Source organism: Aotus nancymaae, unplaced genomic scaffold, assembly GCF_030222135.1.
Source record: "Aotus nancymaae isolate 86718 unplaced genomic scaffold, 86718_ANA_hifiasm-v0.15.2.pri h1tg000049l, whole genome shotgun sequence".
Taxonomy (NCBI): Eukaryota; Metazoa; Chordata; class Mammalia; order Primates; family Aotidae; genus Aotus; species Aotus nancymaae.
In genome coordinates, this window is record NW_026988463.1 from 26,159,487 (window position 1) to 26,178,465 (window position 18,979).

The 18,979-nt window shown below is 41.7% G+C and overlaps 1 protein-coding gene across 4 annotated transcripts in view; it reads right to left on the reverse strand.

Moving 5' to 3' along the window:
- Positions 1-18,979, reverse strand: part of XPO6 (exportin 6) — a 123,848-nt gene that overhangs the window by 33,068 nt on the left and 71,801 nt on the right. For 3 of the 4 annotated variants that reach the window (XM_021672328.2, XM_021672331.2, XM_021672332.2), the window contains 4 exons: positions 18,749-18,875; positions 12,205-12,314; positions 1,997-2,105; positions 705-797 (listed from right to left, as the gene is read on the reverse strand). In XM_021672328.2, the coding sequence (XP_021528003.1) occupies positions 705-797; positions 1,997-2,105; positions 12,205-12,314; positions 18,749-18,875 (439 nt within the window). The remainder of the gene's footprint in view (positions 1-704; positions 798-1,996; positions 2,106-12,204; positions 12,315-18,748; positions 18,876-18,979) is intronic. The other variant, XM_021672329.2, reaches the window with a different exon arrangement.

The window sequence follows — 18,979 nt, forward strand, 5'->3', positions numbered from 1 at the left end:
AGGTCAGGAGATTGAAATTATCCTGGCTAACGTGGTGAAATCTGGTCTCTACTGAAAATACACAAAATTAGCCAGGCATGGTGGCACACATGTGTAGTCCCAGCAACTCGGGAGGCTGAGGCAGGAGAATTGCTTGCACCCAGAAGGCAGAGGTTGCAGTGAGCCGAGATTGTGTCACTACACACTTCAGCCTGGGCAACAGAGCAATACTCCGTCTCAAAAAAAAAAAAAAAAAAGAAAGATGACCCTAATAACTGCTTTGCCTTGAAGAAGAGAAGAATTTAATGAAATCTCTTTGAATAACAAGCACCACTTAGGGAAGGGAATCAATCCTTACAACGAAGGATTCCAGCAGGTATAGACACAGGCAGAGAAAGCCAGCAATTTGCCAAGAGCGAGCTTTACAAAGGCCAGCTTTTCAGCAATGTAACATCTATAAGTAACAGCTCCCACTCAGCCTGGACACTTGCAAGCTACCGATAAAAGTATTAAGGCTTTAGTCAAATTCCTATCATATCCAAGACTAAACAGGGTTCCACAAGTTGGTTTAATATTTTGTGGAAATGTTAACATTTGTTCAGTTTGAGCTTCAGTTATGGTAATTATTATTGTTTTTAAAAATTACATATAGCGGGGAAAAGGGGAGAGAGAGAGAGGAGTCAACAAGCCATGCTCCACTCTCCACTCTCCAGACAGCACATTACCAATGTGGAGAAGGCGTGCGTGGGCAGGAGCTCCATCACTTTGGCCACCACCTCCAAGCTCTGCCGTAAGTACCGCTGCCACTCCGTCTGCTGCTGTGGGGGAAGCACAGGAGAATCAGCTCTCCCAGAATCCTCTCATCTCCCTTGCCAACCTCAAGTCCACTCTCAGACATAAAATTCTGAAGAAATGGAAAGTGATAGAACCAGGTTATCTGGTACTATAAAAAAGCCAAGCTAGAATTTTTTAAAAACAATGAGTTAATTTCATAAAAAACTATTTCCTCAGAAAGTAAATGATCCACACAGAATAACCTATTTTCCCCTTAGGTTATAGGATACAGAAATGGAGAGCCACCTGTGAAATCATCTGTTGGAAATAATCACGCATCACCTTCTTGACGCAGTCCACTACTCTGTCCTTATTCACATAACTGACTGACTCTGCCACTCAGAGTGGGGTCCAGAGCCAGCCAGCAAAAGCATCCCCTGGGGGCCTGTCAGAAACGCAAATTCTGTGGTTCCCGCCCCAAGCCTCCAAAATCAGAATCTGCTTTAACAAGCTGTTGCAATGACTCTTATCCATGCTGACATTTAAGAAGCAAGACACATCATTCCCCTTTTGGAAGATGAGGACATGAAGGCTCAGAGAAATGCCACACCCAGCCCTCCAATCTCCTCCATGCCCCAGGTTGCAGAGCTTCAAACCCAGGCCATCTGGCTCTAAGCAAAGGGCCCTCTGTAACCCAAATATGACCGACCACCCATAAGCTCTTGACCATGCCAAAGTCACTCTTACTTTGAGAACAACAGCAGTTATTTGAAAAACTTTAAGTGCCTGATGGTTTAAAAAAAAACAAAAAACACTGGAATTGTTTCCTTAAAGACATTTTCCTTATTAATGTTGGGCACATTAGCATCAATAAATTCAAGGCTGATTTTAAAAAATAGAAGTTTGCGTAATATACTCCAAACAGACTTCCTTTCATTCTAGCCTTATGGGTTCAGAATCTTGCTAACGGTCTCCACAAGCATCCAGCTGGCTCTTACTGCCGCCCAGGTTGGGGAGCAGAAGTGAGGGTGCAAGGCAGGGGAGCCAGGATACGGAGTTCTCACTAAACCACTTTTCATTGTACATATGGTTTCTCCACTTGTATCTCTAGTGCACATAGATAAAAATGCCTGTAAAACATTTTTTACAGTTAATAAGCCAAAAGGGGCTGGAAGGAGAGTAAAAATTTCAAATGTACAACTCAAACCAGAAGACTACTCATCAATCAGGGCATGCTACTTACATCGTCATCCAGAATCTCGTCGTCCAACTCCTCCAGCTGGGCCTGGTTGTATCTGAACTGGATTCGATTCAACACCTCTGTGAGGAGGAGCACCAGGGCATCTTCGTACCTATGTGGCAAAGAGAAATTCAATATCAATCAGGTGAAAGGATGCTTTCAGCTTAGAAATTGGAAAAGGCCTCCTGTGCTATAAAAGGAATGGTGTCCATGTTGATCACCATAGAAAGAGCATCTAAATTCCTGAGGCTGAGTTTATGGGTTGGCAGGTGTGTGTATGCATGAACAGAAGCAGGGGTATTTATGTAACAATGTATCAGGCACCATGTATCTTCTTGACAGACTGTTTATATAATGTCCTTTTTTGTCTCTGGCAATAATTTCTGCCTTAAAGTATATATTTTGTCCGCTATTAGTATAGTGACCCAAACTTTCTTTTGGTTATTTTTTGCATAGAATATCTTTTTTCGTCTTTTTACTTTCAATCTTTTTGTATCTGAATCTCAAGTGATCTCCTGTAGACAGCATGCCATTGGACTGTGGCTTTAAAAACCTACTCTCTGCCTTTTTTAACAGGAGAATCTAATCCACTAAATGTAACATAATCACTAACAAGCAAGGTCTCATCTCTGCCATTTTGCTATTTATTTTGTATGACTTATGTTCCTCAATTCCTCCATTCCTGCCTTCTTTTGTGTCAAACAGGTTTTTCTAGCACTGCATTTTAAATCCCTTGTCCCTTTTTTTTTTTGAACGAGAGTTTTGCTCTTGTTGCCCAGGCTGGATTGCAGAGGTGTGATCTCAGCTCACTGCAACCTCTACCTCCCAGGTTCAAGCAATTCTCCTGCCTCAGCCTCCCAAGTAGCTGTGATTACAGGCATGTGCCACCATGCCTGGCTAATTTTGTATTTTTAGTAGAGACAGGGTTTCTCCATGTTGGGTCTCAAACTCCGGACCTCAGGTGATCCACCTGCCTCGGCCTCCCAAAGTGCTGGGATTATAGACTGTGCCTGGCCTGTCCCTTCTTTTTCTAAGTATTTTCAAGTTATTGTCTTAGCAGTTGCTCTGGGGATGACAGGCACTGCATATAAATATTACCTAATTCAATGATTCCATGCTTTTAACAGCTGTGAGAGGTAAATGTTATCAATACTTTTCTGATGAGGAAACAATTAATAGAAGTTAAATAAACTGCCCAAGGCCACAAAGCTATTTTGAGCCTAGGGCTCCCTAACTCAAAATCATGTTCTCTACACATAAATCACCAATGGGTTGTTTTTTTGGACACAGAGTCTCACTCTGTCGCCTAGGGAGTGCAATGGCGTGATCTCGGCTCACTGCAACCTCCGCCTTCCAGGTTCAAGCAATTCTCATGCCTCAGCCTCCTGAGTGGCTGGGATGACTGGCTTGAGCCAGCCACTACACTTGGCTAATTTTTGTACCTTTAGAAGAGACAAGGTTTCACCATGTTAGCCAGGTTGGTCTCGAACTCCCGACCTCAGATGATCTGCCCACCTCAGCCTCCCAAAGTGCTGGGATTACAGGCGTGAGCCACCGCAACAGGCACCAATGGGTTTTAAACCCACTCCACCCAACTCCCAAAACCTAATCTTTAGTCCATTTTAAAAAGACGTAGAAACTGAAAAGAGCCTGGGGCAACTTTGACTCTTTGATCTGTGTCTAAGAATAATTTCTTAAAGAAACACTCAGAGTGCTAGGTTTGGATATCTCCCACATGTAATCAGAACCTAACTCAGAAGATACCAAGTTATAAGCAACAGTTGCTGCCACAAGGACCAACAAACTGCTTATTTTCAAGAACAAATCCTGAAATGCTTCTAAGATAAGTTAAGGAGCAAACCACCAGTGCTGGTTAGTAAGCTCTCCACGCCAATCTACTCTCCATAGTTATGATGCTGGGGCTGAGACTGAAAGGATACTTTGTTTCGGTCTGTTAGGTTCTGTCAGCAGGGACACTGGAGGGAGACTGGAAGGAAGGAGAGACAAAAGGACTACATTCTTCCTGTGGGCTTGCTGTCCTGGCAGCAGCAACTGGTTCTGGTTTCCAGCTTCATTCCACATTCCCAGAACTAGTATTGTGCACCCTCAGAGGTAGAGGCAACACCCTCTCCTCAAAGGACTGGTCCCAGTTCGAAAAGGTCCCTCCTCTGAACTCCTGCGGCAGCTGTGTGGGGCCCTCTTCAGAGAGCTGAACCCTGGGTGCTCAGGGACCAAGCCTCTCTGATCTTCTAGATTTCAACAGCCCTAGCTTCTTGCCTTGGTACTTCTAGCTCTAGGGGTGGAGCCGCTTCCTGTACTTATCATCTGTTATCTCAGTGTTCCCTCTGAAATTTATTTAATCAATTTCCTACACTGAATTTTCTGTCCAAATAATTAAGTATGATTTCTGATTTCCTGACAAGACTCTAACTAACACAACACCCAATCTAATACAGGTGAGTACTGGGACAACATGATAACCAAAGCTAAAAGATATCCAATGCCAAGACCAAATATAGTCCATTTAGTTCATGAGGTACAGCCCAGGTGATGAGACTCAGTCTACAGATCACTTACAAATCCTCCTGGATTGTCCCACTTCAGAGTTTGGTGACCACAGTATCTTTTTTTTCCTTTTTTAACTTAAGAATTTAACCTATGTTAAAATTGACATTTATATTTATTTACTTATTTTTTAACATAATTTCAACTTTTATGTTAGATTCAGGGGATACATGTGCAGATTGTTTACAGGAGTATGCTGTGTGATGCTGAGGTCTGAGGTACAACTGATCTCATAACCCAGGCACTGAGCATAGTACTCAATAGCTTTCCAACCCCTGCTTTCCTCCCCGCCTCCGTCTCTTATCAGTCTCCAGGTCGGCTGTTACCATCCTATGTCCATGAGCACCCACTGTTTAGCTCCCAACAACTTATTTCTTAACTAGAGACAGAGACACTCCCTACTTTCCCATATCCAGCAATGACTCCCCCACTGCGTGCAAACAACTTAACAACCTAACACACACCAGCCCCGGAGTAGACTGGCAATGGAACAGGACCCAGGAAAGAATGACGGCGGGGAAAAGTCACTAATAAAATCAGCAACATCTGTGGGAAAATTCACCCAATAAAATCAAAATCCCACTTCACAGAAAGGTAAGATCAAACATTTAGGCCTAGAGTTTATGTTTTTGCCTTTGTTCACGACATACATTTCTAAAGTTACAGAAGTTTCATGCTATAAATTGCTGTGACAGACCAAAATATTTTCACAATTCTGCTAGGAAAGAAAATCTACTTCAGACCAGAGGACAGATGAATTCTGTCATCTATAAATTGTCTGGCTGTGCTAAAAGAAAATTTAGAGACTTTGTATGCAAATGTAACCCTAAATTAGACCTAAAATCTTAACTGGCAATTGGCAACTCCGGCTTCAAAAAAAACCGTATCACTTAGAAAATTAAACCCAAGCAGGAACCAGGCTAACATACACATAGATCATTGATCTCCCAAAGTGTCATGTGGGAGGTGGAGAAAGTATACGGCTGTGGCAGACACTCTGGTTGCCTGCCAATACCTACTCTCCTTCCTTAGCATGAGAACACTGGGCACTGGGGCCAACTCAAAGACTGTATCTCCCCTGCAGATGGGGTTGGTCAAGGAGAGACTAAAAGAAGCTACTGGTTGGGACTTCGAAGAAAGCGTCTTTTGCCCAACCTATCCCATGTCTCATTCCTGCTGCCTGAATCATGGCTGTGATGTCTGTAGCATCATCCAGCATCCATCTCTGACCACAAGGTGATGATGGAGAGGGAAGCCATAACTAACAGTAGAACAAATAGGTAAAAGGATCCAAAAAATTACTTGCTACACAAAAAGACCCTACATCTCAAGGAAAAGACAATCAACAGATGCCAACCTCCAGATGACAAAGGTGTTGGAATTATCCATGACTCTAAAGAAGCCATAATAACAGTGCTCCATAAGGTTCCTCTATGGTCTGGATTGTGTGACTCTTCCCCAAAAACCACTCATTCATATGTTGAAGCCTAACCCTCAATGTGACTGAATTTGAAGACAAGGCCTATAAAAAGGTAATAAAATTACATGAAGTCAAAGAGTAGGGCCTTAATCCAATAGGACTATCGCCCTTCTGAGAAGACGAAGAGACACAAGGGTTCTCTCTCTCCCTTTCCTCATGTGCACAGAAGGAAGGTCACGTGAGCACTCAGAGAAAAGGCAGTGTCTGCCAGCCACCAAGACAGCTCACAGAAACAGAATCTGCCAGCACCTTGATGTGGAACTTCTAGACTCCAAAACTATGAGAAAATAAATTTCTGTGGTTTAAGGCCGGTCTGTGGTATTTTGTTATGGTGGCCCAAGCTAACTAATAGAGAAGGTAAACAATATGAGAAAGAAACCTGGAAAAGCAAAAGAAATGGCAAAAGTCTGCATAAATCTAATAGACTACTTCTTTCTTCTTAACATCTCTAAAATATGAATGATGGGTACGTGTCTGGTGGGGTTTTCCAAGTATGTATATGTAAAACCTCAATATAAAGAAGAGAGGCTAAAGGACTCTAATCTATATGGTGGTAAGGTTTCCATAACACCTTTGTGGTAAAATGTGACTGTGAAAAGTTAAGTATACATACTGTAATACCCAGAGCAACCACCAAGAAAACCCACAAAAAGAAATGTGGTCCAACATTCAATAGATACACTGGAAAGGAAAACTAAATGTGTATGCAACTAACAGTCTCAAAATAAATGAAGCAAAACTTATCAACTTAAAAGGAGACAAACAAATCCAAAAATATTTTTGGAGAATTCACCCTTCTTCTTCTGTAACTGATAGAACAATTAGGATAAAGACGACATGTACAGGCTGGCGCAAGGTGGCTCACTCCTCTAATCCCAGCACTTTGGGAGGCTGAGGCAAGCAGATTACCTGAGCTCAGGAGTTCGAGACCAGCCTGGCCAACATGGCGGAAAACCCCCTCCTACTAAAAATACAAAAATTAGCCAGGGGTTGTGGCAGGCATCTGTAATACCAGCTACTTGGGAGGCTGAGGCAGGAGAATCATTTGACCCCAGGAGATGGAGGTTGCAGTGAGCCAAAATCATGCCATTGCACTCCAGCCTGGGCAATAGAGTGAGACTCCATCTCAAAAAATAAAAATAAAAATATGTACAAATTACATGAGAAAACAATAACAAAACGGTATATGGAAAATCCCCAAATATTTGAAAACTAAACAGAGGAAATCTCCAAGGAAATTAGAAAATATTTTAATCAAATGAAAATTAAAAAGAAACATTAAAATTTGAAGGATAAAGCTAAAGCAGGGCTTAGAAGGAAATTTACAGCATTAAATGCTTATATACACCACAGAGATAAGACTATAGGCCTCAAGTTCTGAGAGTTAAATAAAATTATACATGTTAAGGCAACTACAAAGCAGGTGCTCAATAAAATATATATGAATAAAGAACAAATGAACAAATAAATGAATAAAAAACACACAGGTGATAAACAGACAAAATTCCAATTCAGGTAAATACAAAGGATTGAAGCATATTCCTGGATAGCTTTTTCAACTCAATAAAGCAACTGAGACTATATTCACTTGCCCTGTGGGGCTGTCAAGAGCAGGAACTAGAAAGCTACCAGAGCTCTGATCTAAGCCTAGTTCACTCCTTTTATTGCACCACAATGTCATGTGTAACAGTGGCTCTTCCTCTTTATTAAGCAGGTTAACCCACTCCAAAAAGCGAGTAGCAGCTTTTCTCACGCTCACTCACATTTGTTTACAGTCCAATCTAATGTCACCAGAACCCCTACGCTGGTCTGTGGCCAGCACTTGCTAGAAATCTAGTCACAAAGAGGCTCACAGAACATGACACAATGACTTTAGGTTGCTTCACACACTCAGGTTTCTTCATCTTCCTGTAAAAATAAGTTTCTGCACAGGTGACTCCCTTCACATTGACAAGCACAGAGGACGGAAGTGAGAGAGAAAGGGGAGGCGAATCAATGCTTATTTACTGAGCACCTACTGTCAGCCAAGGCGCTTTACACGCATCAAGTCATCCCACTTTCTCAACAACTTGTGAGGAAGGCACAATCATCCAAAAGCACAACGAGGAAAGGGAAAGGAAACTCTGGCCTTTCCATGCCACCACCTCAAAATGCAGATCAGGACGACCTACCCCATCAGCCATTCCGCTCTGCAGGGTGAGCTACAGAACATTTACCCCACTGACACTGGGGCTCAGGCTCTCTCAAGTCCCCACAGTAAACTCCTGACCAGGCAAGGGAACATGCAGAGAGCTCCAATTTCCAAGCTTCTAAAACCAAAAATAAATCTATGTATATTTGTGCTTCTAAATTTGTAGCCTACAATGGTTACCACTTTGTTGTGATGAATGATGCAAAACCTTTAAACCACAAGGGACAGGAAATGAGTGCTGCCTTTGTGACTTAACCACACCTACATTTCCCATTAAAGACACCAAGAAAACATTTTTGACTACTTCCTGCAAGATCAGTTGCTTCTGAAATATGATTCCAGAATATCCCAACTTCTCTCTGGTATATTTTATCAGTTGACAAACATTTGATCACATGTTCATGCTCTTAATTAACATAAATGTGGTAACCACAGAAGCCAGCGTTCTTCAGCAGCAACTCCTGTAAAACGGCACATCTCTGATATATTAGGGTCTCTCATAGCCTAGAGTGGTGACCGGCAAACTTTTCATCTAAACAGTTTTGAGCATACAATTGTATAAATGTATAATTTAAGGGTTACAGAAAAAATTATAAGCTGAAGTTCAAATATTTTCCTTGTGCAGCCCAGTGGACTAACACATGTTCTTTGTAGTCTACTGTCCTAGACCACTAGCGGGTATCTGATAGGATCAGCAGTTCCCCAGATGGCGGTTACTACTTCACAGCATAAACCAGAGGAGCTTTGAGGGTTTTCTGTTGTTGTTGTTGTTGCTTTATTTTATTTTAGAGACAGGGTCTTGCTCTGTCACCCAGGTTGGAGTGCAAGGGCATGACCATAGCTCACCGTGGCTTCCAACTTCTAGGCTCAAGCAGTCCTCCTACTTCAGCCTCCCAAGTAGCAGGGACTACAGGCATGTACCACCGCGTGTGACTAATTTTTCTATATTCTGTAGAGACAGAGTCTTGCTATGTTGCTCAGGCTGGTCTCAAGTGATCCTCCCACCTTGGTTCCCACAAGGAGCTGGAACCACAGATGCATACCACCATGTCTGGCTAATTTGTTTTTTAAGTTTTTGTAGGGACAGGGTCTCATTATGTTGGCCAGGCTAGTCTCTAACTCCTGCCCTCAAGTCATCCTCATGCCTCAGCCTCCCAAGGTGCTGGGGATTACAGGAATGAGCCATGGCCCTTGGACATGTTTTATTTTTCAAAGGCATAAAAGCATTATATGTAAGTGTTATGTTTAAAAAAGAGTAAATCATGAAAAATTAGAAAGCCTCACTTATGATGACAATCACATGATCAATGAGAAAAATTCCTAGTGTTTAAAGTGGTCAGCCGGAACGACTGACAACTGTGCCATCAGATAACAGATGCCTGGGCAGGCAGGTAAACATCTGCAGGTGGGCTAGAGGCCTTTAGAATGTCCAGGGTCGTGCCACCTAACTCCACAGTCACCACCATAGTTGAAAGGCAGTAACACCTTCTATTATTCATCATTGCTGTTGTCATCACCGTGACCATTTACTGAGTGCCTGATACATCCAGATGCTGTGCCAGGTATTCTACACACGATTTCCTTGAATCCTAACCATCCTGCAAGAGAGGTACTCAGTACATCCACTTTGCAAGAGGAAATGTGATCAGCATATAACTTGACCAAAAGTAACACAGCTGGCCTAAAAGCAAAAAAGGAATTTAAATTCTCTATACCACTGCTCCTTCTATTAGTATAATGATCTGCAGAAGTGTGTGTTTAATACTAATAATCTGTTAGTATATATTTTCTCAACAGACCATATTCTTCACATCTCTCATTTGTATCGTTTTTTAAAAAGCATTTTAAATTAATCATTTCCTCAGTTTATTCTCTCAACAAGCTTGTGAGATATGAAGAAATATCTACCACTAAATACAGAAAAATTAGGCATAGTTCCAGAACCCAAAAGATATAACTATTTAGCATGCAAGAAAGATATTTTGGCAAAAGTAACTTTTTCTTCAAGAATCTCATTCAAAAATCTAATTACTTAAAGTTGGCAACTTCACCAAAAACAGGACCTCCTGTTATGTAATACGATTTCTGATACATGAACGTACTACCTATAATCACATGTGACCTGACACCATAGCAACCTGGAACTTATTCCACAATCACAAAAACCATGTTTGGGAACAAAAGAACAAATGTTTGAACTTGGAAAATAAAATTCTCAACAGAATATCTGCATATTTATTTATTTTAATTTTCAATAGAGAGAGTTCAGCAAATGGTACCAGTGACTAGTACCAACAGACACAGAGTCTCACTATGTTCTCAGGCTGGAGAGCAGCAGCCAGCCACAGCGTGATTACTGCACGCAGCAGTTTCGAGCTTCTGGGCTCAAGTGATTCTCCTGTCTCAGCCTCCCATGTAGCTGGGACTACAGGCACACACTACCACACTTAGGTCCTATTTAACATTTTTAAAACTCATAAAACTTCAGCAATGGAAAAGTCTTTGGAGTTCCAGTCCAACCTTTCCTCTGCAGTGGAGTCTCTCCCCTCCACCTCCCACCATTTGGTACATTTCTGGGGAAGGAGTATTCACTAACACCACCACCAACCAAACACTTACAGGGTGCCAAGCATTCTAAACATGTTAGTTCATTACTTCAATTAATGTCTCAACAACTATTATCTTCACCCCATTTTACAAACAAGGAAACAGAAGCTTCACAGGCTAAGGACCTTACCCAAGTAACCCTACGTAGGAACTACAAAACCAGGATCCAAACATAGGTCTGTGAGATCCCCAGTCATGGTTTCCACTCGACAGAACCTGCCTCATGCACTGGGCAAGTTTTACAACACAATGGCCACCTAAGCTGAAACTGCTCATATAAATACTGTGCAAAGCAGCAGGAGCTATAACCAACTGAGTAGAATCTGCAGGCACTCTCTTAAGTAAGTATGATAAAGTACCTAGGGCTAGATCACCTAGTTTGTAATCTCATAGCATAAATATACGATTTATACGAATCAGGGTTAGTTTATTAGGAAACTACCCTGATCCTACAATGTAAAATATAGCTTGTTTGCCTCCTTCACCACTGCCTGCTCACTGTGTGACTGAAATGCAGTCACCTACTGGGAATATGACGGGCATGTTTCTGCTAAGAAAATCTGCTGTTTTAACTTTCCCCATATATGGATGCTGCCATTATTTTCCTGGCATGCTGAATCTCCACCTTCCCGTCCTCTTCTCCCCACCCTGTGGCACAAAGAACATATTGTACAGGAAATATACTCTCTTCCTGCAAGCAAGAAAAATGGGTTTGAGAAACATAAGGGGGAAAAAACAAACCGTTCCCTATTCTCTGTTTTTTAAAAACACAACAAAAAGTTCAAGAGCAATTCTCTCTCAAGTGTGGGATTATGAACAACTTATCTTCCTTACATTTTTCTATATCTTTTCCTAGCTTTAAAAATGAACACTTTTTTCATGACAGGTATTTATTAATTTATTTAGGAAATTTCCAGACACATGCAAATAGAGTAAGAACATAAGGAACCCCAAGTTCCTATCAACTAACTCCAACTTCAATCACCAACACATGGGCCACCTGTTTCTTCTCTACACCAACCCACTTCCCTTCTACCCGCACTGGGTTATTTAAGCAAATCCCAGATGTCAGATCATTTTATCCAATAAATAGTCTGTATCTCTAAAATAAGGGCTTTTAAAAATTAAGAACATTAACACAAAAGCACTAAAATGTAAAAAATTAATAATATATATGCCTTCTAATTTTTTTTAAAGTCTTAATAAAATACTTAAAAGAGAAAAAAATGAAATGCTCAATGGCCTTACTGCCCTAACATTTTACACGACTCAGCTTCACTGAAAAGGTCCAGATACATGGCTGTCCCTTAGGCCACTAGAGTAACTGCCGAAATGACCATATCTAGTTATCAGTGTTTGAGGATTTACCTGTTGAGAACTGCTTCCTTGTCTCCAAGACGACTTTTAATTTTACTTGTCAGATAGTCCAAAAAGAGCGTCCAGATATCCAAACAAGAGAAGTAACCTTCATGAGTAGGCTATAGTACAAAAAAAATCCAGACAATGAAATTATTTAATGCTACTATTCCTTAGAAACACAAGTCAGCGTTTAATTCCAGCAGAATGATAAAACCATAAGCCTAGATTCCCCAGTTTCCCAGTAACCAAAACTGGTGGCTTTTAGTCCGTCTATACCATTGGGCTCTCCTGAACCTAACAAGACAAGGGTACCATGGAACACATCATGAGCGAGATACTATGTAGGACAACCTGAGTTATAAAATAAGTCAAGGAAAAACCTATCTTAAAATCTGAGACGGGTGGAGAGGTTTCTTACATATCATCTAGTTTAAATCTATTTTTGAGAGAAAGAAATTGAGATCCAGAGATATGAGTTGTTCAAGATCAGAGGTAAAAGCAGGTCCCTTTACCCCCAGCCAATGCTCTTTCCACTACAAACCATCACAAGACCAAAATTTAGTTTCAGTGTCTCCAAAGGTGACAGGTTCATACACTGGAATGTAAGGAAAGTAACATTTGCAGTCTCCCTGTAGAACAGACTGAAAATGAGCTCATTAAGTCTGACCCTCAGGGCATGATCCCATTTGCTAAAGCAAGGGTGTCAAACTGGCTAACAGCAACCTCTAACCAAGTGCTAACATGGAGGAACAAAGTGAAAAAGTCTTTGTAGGATCCTCGTAGTACAATGAAGACCACTGCACTAGTTAACTTTCTCAAGGGCTTTAAGATTCTAATTCATGCAAAATCCAGGCAACAACACAATCTCCAACAGCTAGTCCTTCCCATATGCATTCACGTTCACCTTGTGGCTCCAACCTGCTATCTCCACTCAAATGCTCACTACCTGCAAGATTCCTTTGGTTTTGCTAGTGGCTGCCTCACTGGACCACATATTTGGCGACAAAGTCAAATATGAAAATAAATACCATCACCTTCTTGGATTAGTTTCTTTCCATTTCTGATCCACATGGAAATCTAGACATTTATATGAGTATACTTAGTTAATATTTTTTGTACTAGGGCATATTTTCACAAGGGCCTATATCGAGGTGCCCAAGAAATAACGAACATTGGGTAGTGGTGTCCAGTGGGAGTTCTGTACCTAGGCTGAAGTCTGAGACAGAATAAGTGTAACCTGGCTGGACGTGGTGGCTCATGACCATAATTCCAGCACTATGAGAGCCCAAGGCAAGTGGACTGCTTGAGGCCAGGAGTTCAAGACCACCCCGGTCAATATAGTGAGAGCTGGTATCTACATTTTAGAAAAAAATTGAAATATATTTAAAAAAAGAAAGAAAAAGAAAAGAAAGGAAAGGAAGGAGGCAGGGAGGGAGGGAGGGAAGGAGAGAAGAAGGGACAGACTTAAAAAGTCAGGCAAACTCCAACTTTACAACCCAAAAGGTAGCTCTGGAACTAGACAGGATCAACTTTAGAAAACAAAATGACCAAGTCCTGTCTCTACCTCATACTTGGCAATATCAGGACTGTCCATGACATGAAGTGAAACAGGAGAATAACCAGGAAAAACAATGAAGAAGCCACATGGAAATGATATGGCCACCAGACACAGTGGCTCACGCCTCTAATCCTAGCACTTTGGAAGGCCCTGGCAGGTGGATCTCGAGACCAGCCTGGCCAACATGGCATAAACCCTATCTCTACAAAAAATACAAAAATTAGCCAGGCATGGCAATGCACACTTGTGATCCCAACTACTCGGGAGGCTGAGGCAGGAGAATCGCTTGAACCCAGGAGGCGGAGGTTGCAGTGAGCTATGATCACACCACTGCACTCCAGCCTGGGTGACAGAGCAAGACTCCATCTCAAAAAAGGAAAAAAAGAAAAAGAAAATGATATGAGTAGTCCTCAGACAAGCCACTAGGCTTGCCCATCCAAGAGACACACTCTCGTCCTGGCTTCGATTTGCTGAGCTCCCCTCAAGTCAGTGACCAAGATTTTCCCTCCTTGGTTTAAAAATATACACCACCCCCTCAAAAGAGCACAGCTCCTCAGATGCAGGTGGAAGTGCCTTTGAGAAAGGTTACCACACAAATCCAAGTATTATGGCTCCGTCAAAGTACTTTATACTTATATATGTCAACTTCATGCATGTGAACTGAGGATTTGCTGTATGGCTTAAGGCTGGGGAAAAAGGTGAGCAGACACCCTCTGTATAACTTGAAACACCACCTTTCACATCCATTCCTGCAGGCCCCACTGCGAGGGCTTGTGCACTGCCCACAGGCTGCCCATAACCTGGCCTCTGATAGTTGCTGTGGACATGGTTCATTCCGGTCATAAAGATGATGGGCTGGCTCCACTTTTGAAATTGCCTAACTTTTGAAAACCTTCACAGACCCATTCTTAAAATGAACCTAGACTCCAATTTTACTTTTCAGATTCCAGGGCTAACTGATGTCTGAAAATCCAGGCAGTTTTCTTTAAGAAACTAATGATATCACTCTTATCTTCCAAGTGGTTGACACTGTTTAGTTTTCTTTTGCATTGCTCTATGTGATCTTCACAAGAGTCTTGGAAAGTGGACAAATATTTTGCTTCTTCTCCTTTTACAGATAAAGAAACTAAGGCTCAGAAGTCAAGTCGAGTCATGTCTTGCCCAAGGTAACACGACAATTAAGGAACAAAATCAGAAATAGAAAGTGGATCTTGGCCAGGCAGAGTGATTCATGCCTATAATCCCAGCACTTTGGGAGGCCGAGGCAAGTGGATCACCTAAGGTCAGGAGTTTGAGACCAGCCTGATCAACATGGTAAAACCCCATCTCTACAAAAAATACAAAACATTAGCCAGGCATGGTGGCAAGTGCCTATCATCCCAACTACTCAGGAGGCTGAGGCAGGAGAATCGCTTGAACCCAGGAAGCGGAGGTTGCAGTGAGCCGAGATCCCGTGAGGTGGAGGTTGCAGTGAGCTGAGATCACGCCACCCTTCCCCTCAGGGTATACCATCTCAGGCAGGGTTTCAGGAAAAAGGGGCAAAATGAAAAACACATGAACAAGAAGGAAGTAGTGAGGGTGCACAAAGCTTAGAAGCATTGAGACAGAGATATAGGCTTACAGACAGCCACGAGGCTCAGTAAGCAAGGTGAGACAGGAGGCAGCAGACACCTGCTGAGCACTGCTAGCTGGAGGCGATGGTGGCAGGGTGCTTAGGTTAGAGATAAATGCAGGAAAAGAAACAGAAAAGGAGAAATGGTTAAAAAAAAAGATACTAGCACCATCTTCTGTCTTATTACTGTTCTTCGGCATTATGTTTATCAGTACAGTGATATATAACAACATTTTGATCAACAATAGACTGCATGCATGACAGTGGCCCAATAAGATAACACTGTATTTTTATTTTACCTTTTCTATGTTTAGATACAAATACCTACCATTGTGTTACAGCTGCCTACAGTATTCACACAGTAGCGTAGCAGAGTAGTACTCTACGCAGTAATACACTGTACAGGTTTGCGGCCTATGTGTGGGGTAGGCTCTCCGATCTCGGCTTGTGTAAGTGCACTCTATAATGTCCACACAATCATGACATCACCTAACAACATATTCATCAGAACACATCCCTGTCAATTAAGGGATGCAATGCATGACTGTACTAAAATTCGTGAATGTTAAAAACAAAAGGCAAAAGTATTAAGTAAGTATACTCATATAACCTTCTAGATGAGAGAAAGACCTATTTTCCCACATTACAGATAATAAAGCTATGATAGAGTAAGATCATACTTGTTATTGAACAGATGAGAACTTAAAGCTCTCTCTTGGGATCATTTAATTACTTATTCTTAAATCTTATTCCAAAGACCTCCCCTACGAGCAGGCCTTGGTCCTAGAGTGCACCTTGCCACCTTTTCACCACTCTACCTCCCCAGCAAAGGGCTGTCTGCCCTGGTTTACCCACAGTAAGCTGGGACAGTGCACCTTTCAGGTTCCCGTCCCTCTGTCTAATGCTCAGAATCTGATTCTGTCTGGACCTCAAGGACACACCTACTCCTACAGGTGGTCAGCATGCACTCAGAAAGGCAGATCCTCATACAAGAGACCAGGAGAGCAGAAAGGAGCTCATCTGACGATTCCAGGTACAGAGAGGAAGAAAGAAGCTTGTGGTTTGCTTCATGAGTATGCTTTTTCCCTAATTAGTTTCCCAATATATAAATATAATATATAAATATATAAAACCACCTTTTCAATTCAATAACACATAGGAGTCTAGTGAAAGAATAAAAAAATAAACAAGGGGAAAGACCTGAAGATGCCCATTGCAGTCTATCTTCTTAGGTAGGAAAACTGAAATCTAAAGAAATTTAAGATTTCTCCAAGGACACAGGCCTAATAGAGATAAGCAGACCTCAAACACAAAACTTTTGGGTCCAAATCCAAAGAAGCAGGCATAAGACATAACTGCTTTAAAACAGTTTGACTTTCTTCTATGCTCTCTACACTAGAAGGCCCCATTACACAGAGAGTAAAAAACATGTTAAGACATTGTCATTTCATCTCCCCCAAGCAAGACTCCCGTTTCTGACCTCAAATTGGCTCCTCAGCTCTCTCATTTCTGCTACGCTATTTAACACTCATTCAATGTTCTCTCAAATCCTCCTTTTCCATGGTCTCCTTTAAAACTCCTCTGGATGTCTCAAAACCGTCCCACCTCTGATGCTTCTCCCCTACATCCTCATCCTCCTACACTCCCGAGGACTGGAAAGCTCAGCGCAGCTCTCCTCATCTTCTGTACGCCCTTGCCCCTCTACCTGACACCGCTGAACTTCTTCAAGTTTTGGCCCTCCCTCCCCTGCTCCCAGGACTGGCTCATCCTGATCACTTGGTTCTCTTCTATTTTCATGTGCCAAGATCTTCCTTGAGAAAGGTCAGCTTTCACACCAAACCCCTGCTCCAAGTCATACACACAACCCTCCTAGCCTAGGCCCTTCCCTCTCCTCTAGCCACATTAAGCTACAACACTGGTAGTTTTTGTTTTTGTTTTTTAAAAAAGGCCACTTGTAAAATCAAATGTCCTCAGTGATCCATTAGTTTCATCCCTGGTACATACCAACAAAAAGAGCTATCTGTGTACATCCAAAAGCACGTACAAGAATGTTCACTGCAAAATCACCAGGCACTGGAAGCAGCCAAATCAGCAGGGGAGTAGACTTGCAGACAATGACTTACAGCAGCAACAGCAATCAACACACTACTGCCACACACAACGCAAGCGAGGCTCACAAACACAAGGTCCAACAAAAAACAGATAAAACAGACACTACATGCTTTCATTCCAAGAAGCTCTAAAACAGGCGAAAGTAATCTGTGGTATAAGATCAGGACTGGGTTACTTCTGGGGAGAAAGGAAGGGAAGTGACTGGAAAGGACATGAGATTTCCTGGGTGCTGGCAACATTCTATGTCCTAACTTAGGTGATAGTTACATGCATATGTCGATCTGGGGAAAATTCATCTAACTACACATAAGATTTATGCACTTTTCTGTATTTGTGTCATAGTTCAATAAAAAGCTTATTTTAAAAATATACGGCTGGGCATGGTAGCTCACACCTGTAATCCCAGCATTTTAGGAGGCCCAGGCAGGAGGCTTGCTTGAGGCCAGGTGTTCAAAATCAGCCTGGTCAACATAGCAAGACCTGGTCTCTACCAAACACTTTAAAAACTAAAATAAAAAATAAAAACACACATCAACAGGCACAGGGGATAGAATGTGACCGAAATCTAAAATTGTACTGTGGTGCTGCTTGGACAGCTCTATGAATTCACTGCACATCACTGAATTATACAATTACGATGAGGGAATTTTATGGTATATAAAATTATACCTCAATAAAGCCACATCTATAATTTTATATATTTTTATGTGTGTGTATATATATAAATACTGAGTCACTAGAATGTAAACTCAACTCAGGCAAAGGCTTTGTTTGTGAAGGTTATATGTCTAGCTCCTGGAATACAATAGGAACTCAAAAAACATTTGTTGAAGGGGAGAAAAAACTGGACACTACCAAAATTTAACTCTCCAGAGCTTCACTATATATAATCTTCTTGAGGGAAGCTTCAGTGACAGTTACAGCATACAACTGAAGGCCCTAATTTCAGACTTTTCCTGCTTTTGCTTTGCTCACATAATAGTGGTCAAGAGCCCCAACTCTGGGTTCAGATCCCAGCTCCACCACTTACTACACTGTCTGACTCTAAACAAGTTAATCGTTGTGCCTCAGTCTCTTTATCTGCAGAACAGAGAGGACAATGGTAATAGTACCTACTTCACAGTGATGTCAGGAGGATTAAACCGGTGACTCTTCACTGAATAAGCACTATGTTAATGTTTGAAAAATAAAGTTGAAAGAAAAGTTCTTTCTTCTGAAAGTAACAACGTAAACCTTTTCTCTGGAAGGGAAGGATGGCTTTGGTGCTTTACCTGATGAAATGTGTACTTGAACAAAAGTGTCAAAAACTCCACCACAGGGAACTGGGAGTAAGACTCGATTCTTCTTAGATGAACACTCACAAAGAGCCGAAGAAAGTCGGTAAACTTCTCAATATAGCTAAATGAGACAAGACAAAAAGTAACAATAAGAAACCCAGCCACCTCCTTAGAAGAGAACTTAAATTCAATCCAAAGTTCTTTCAGTACAGAACTATACGAATT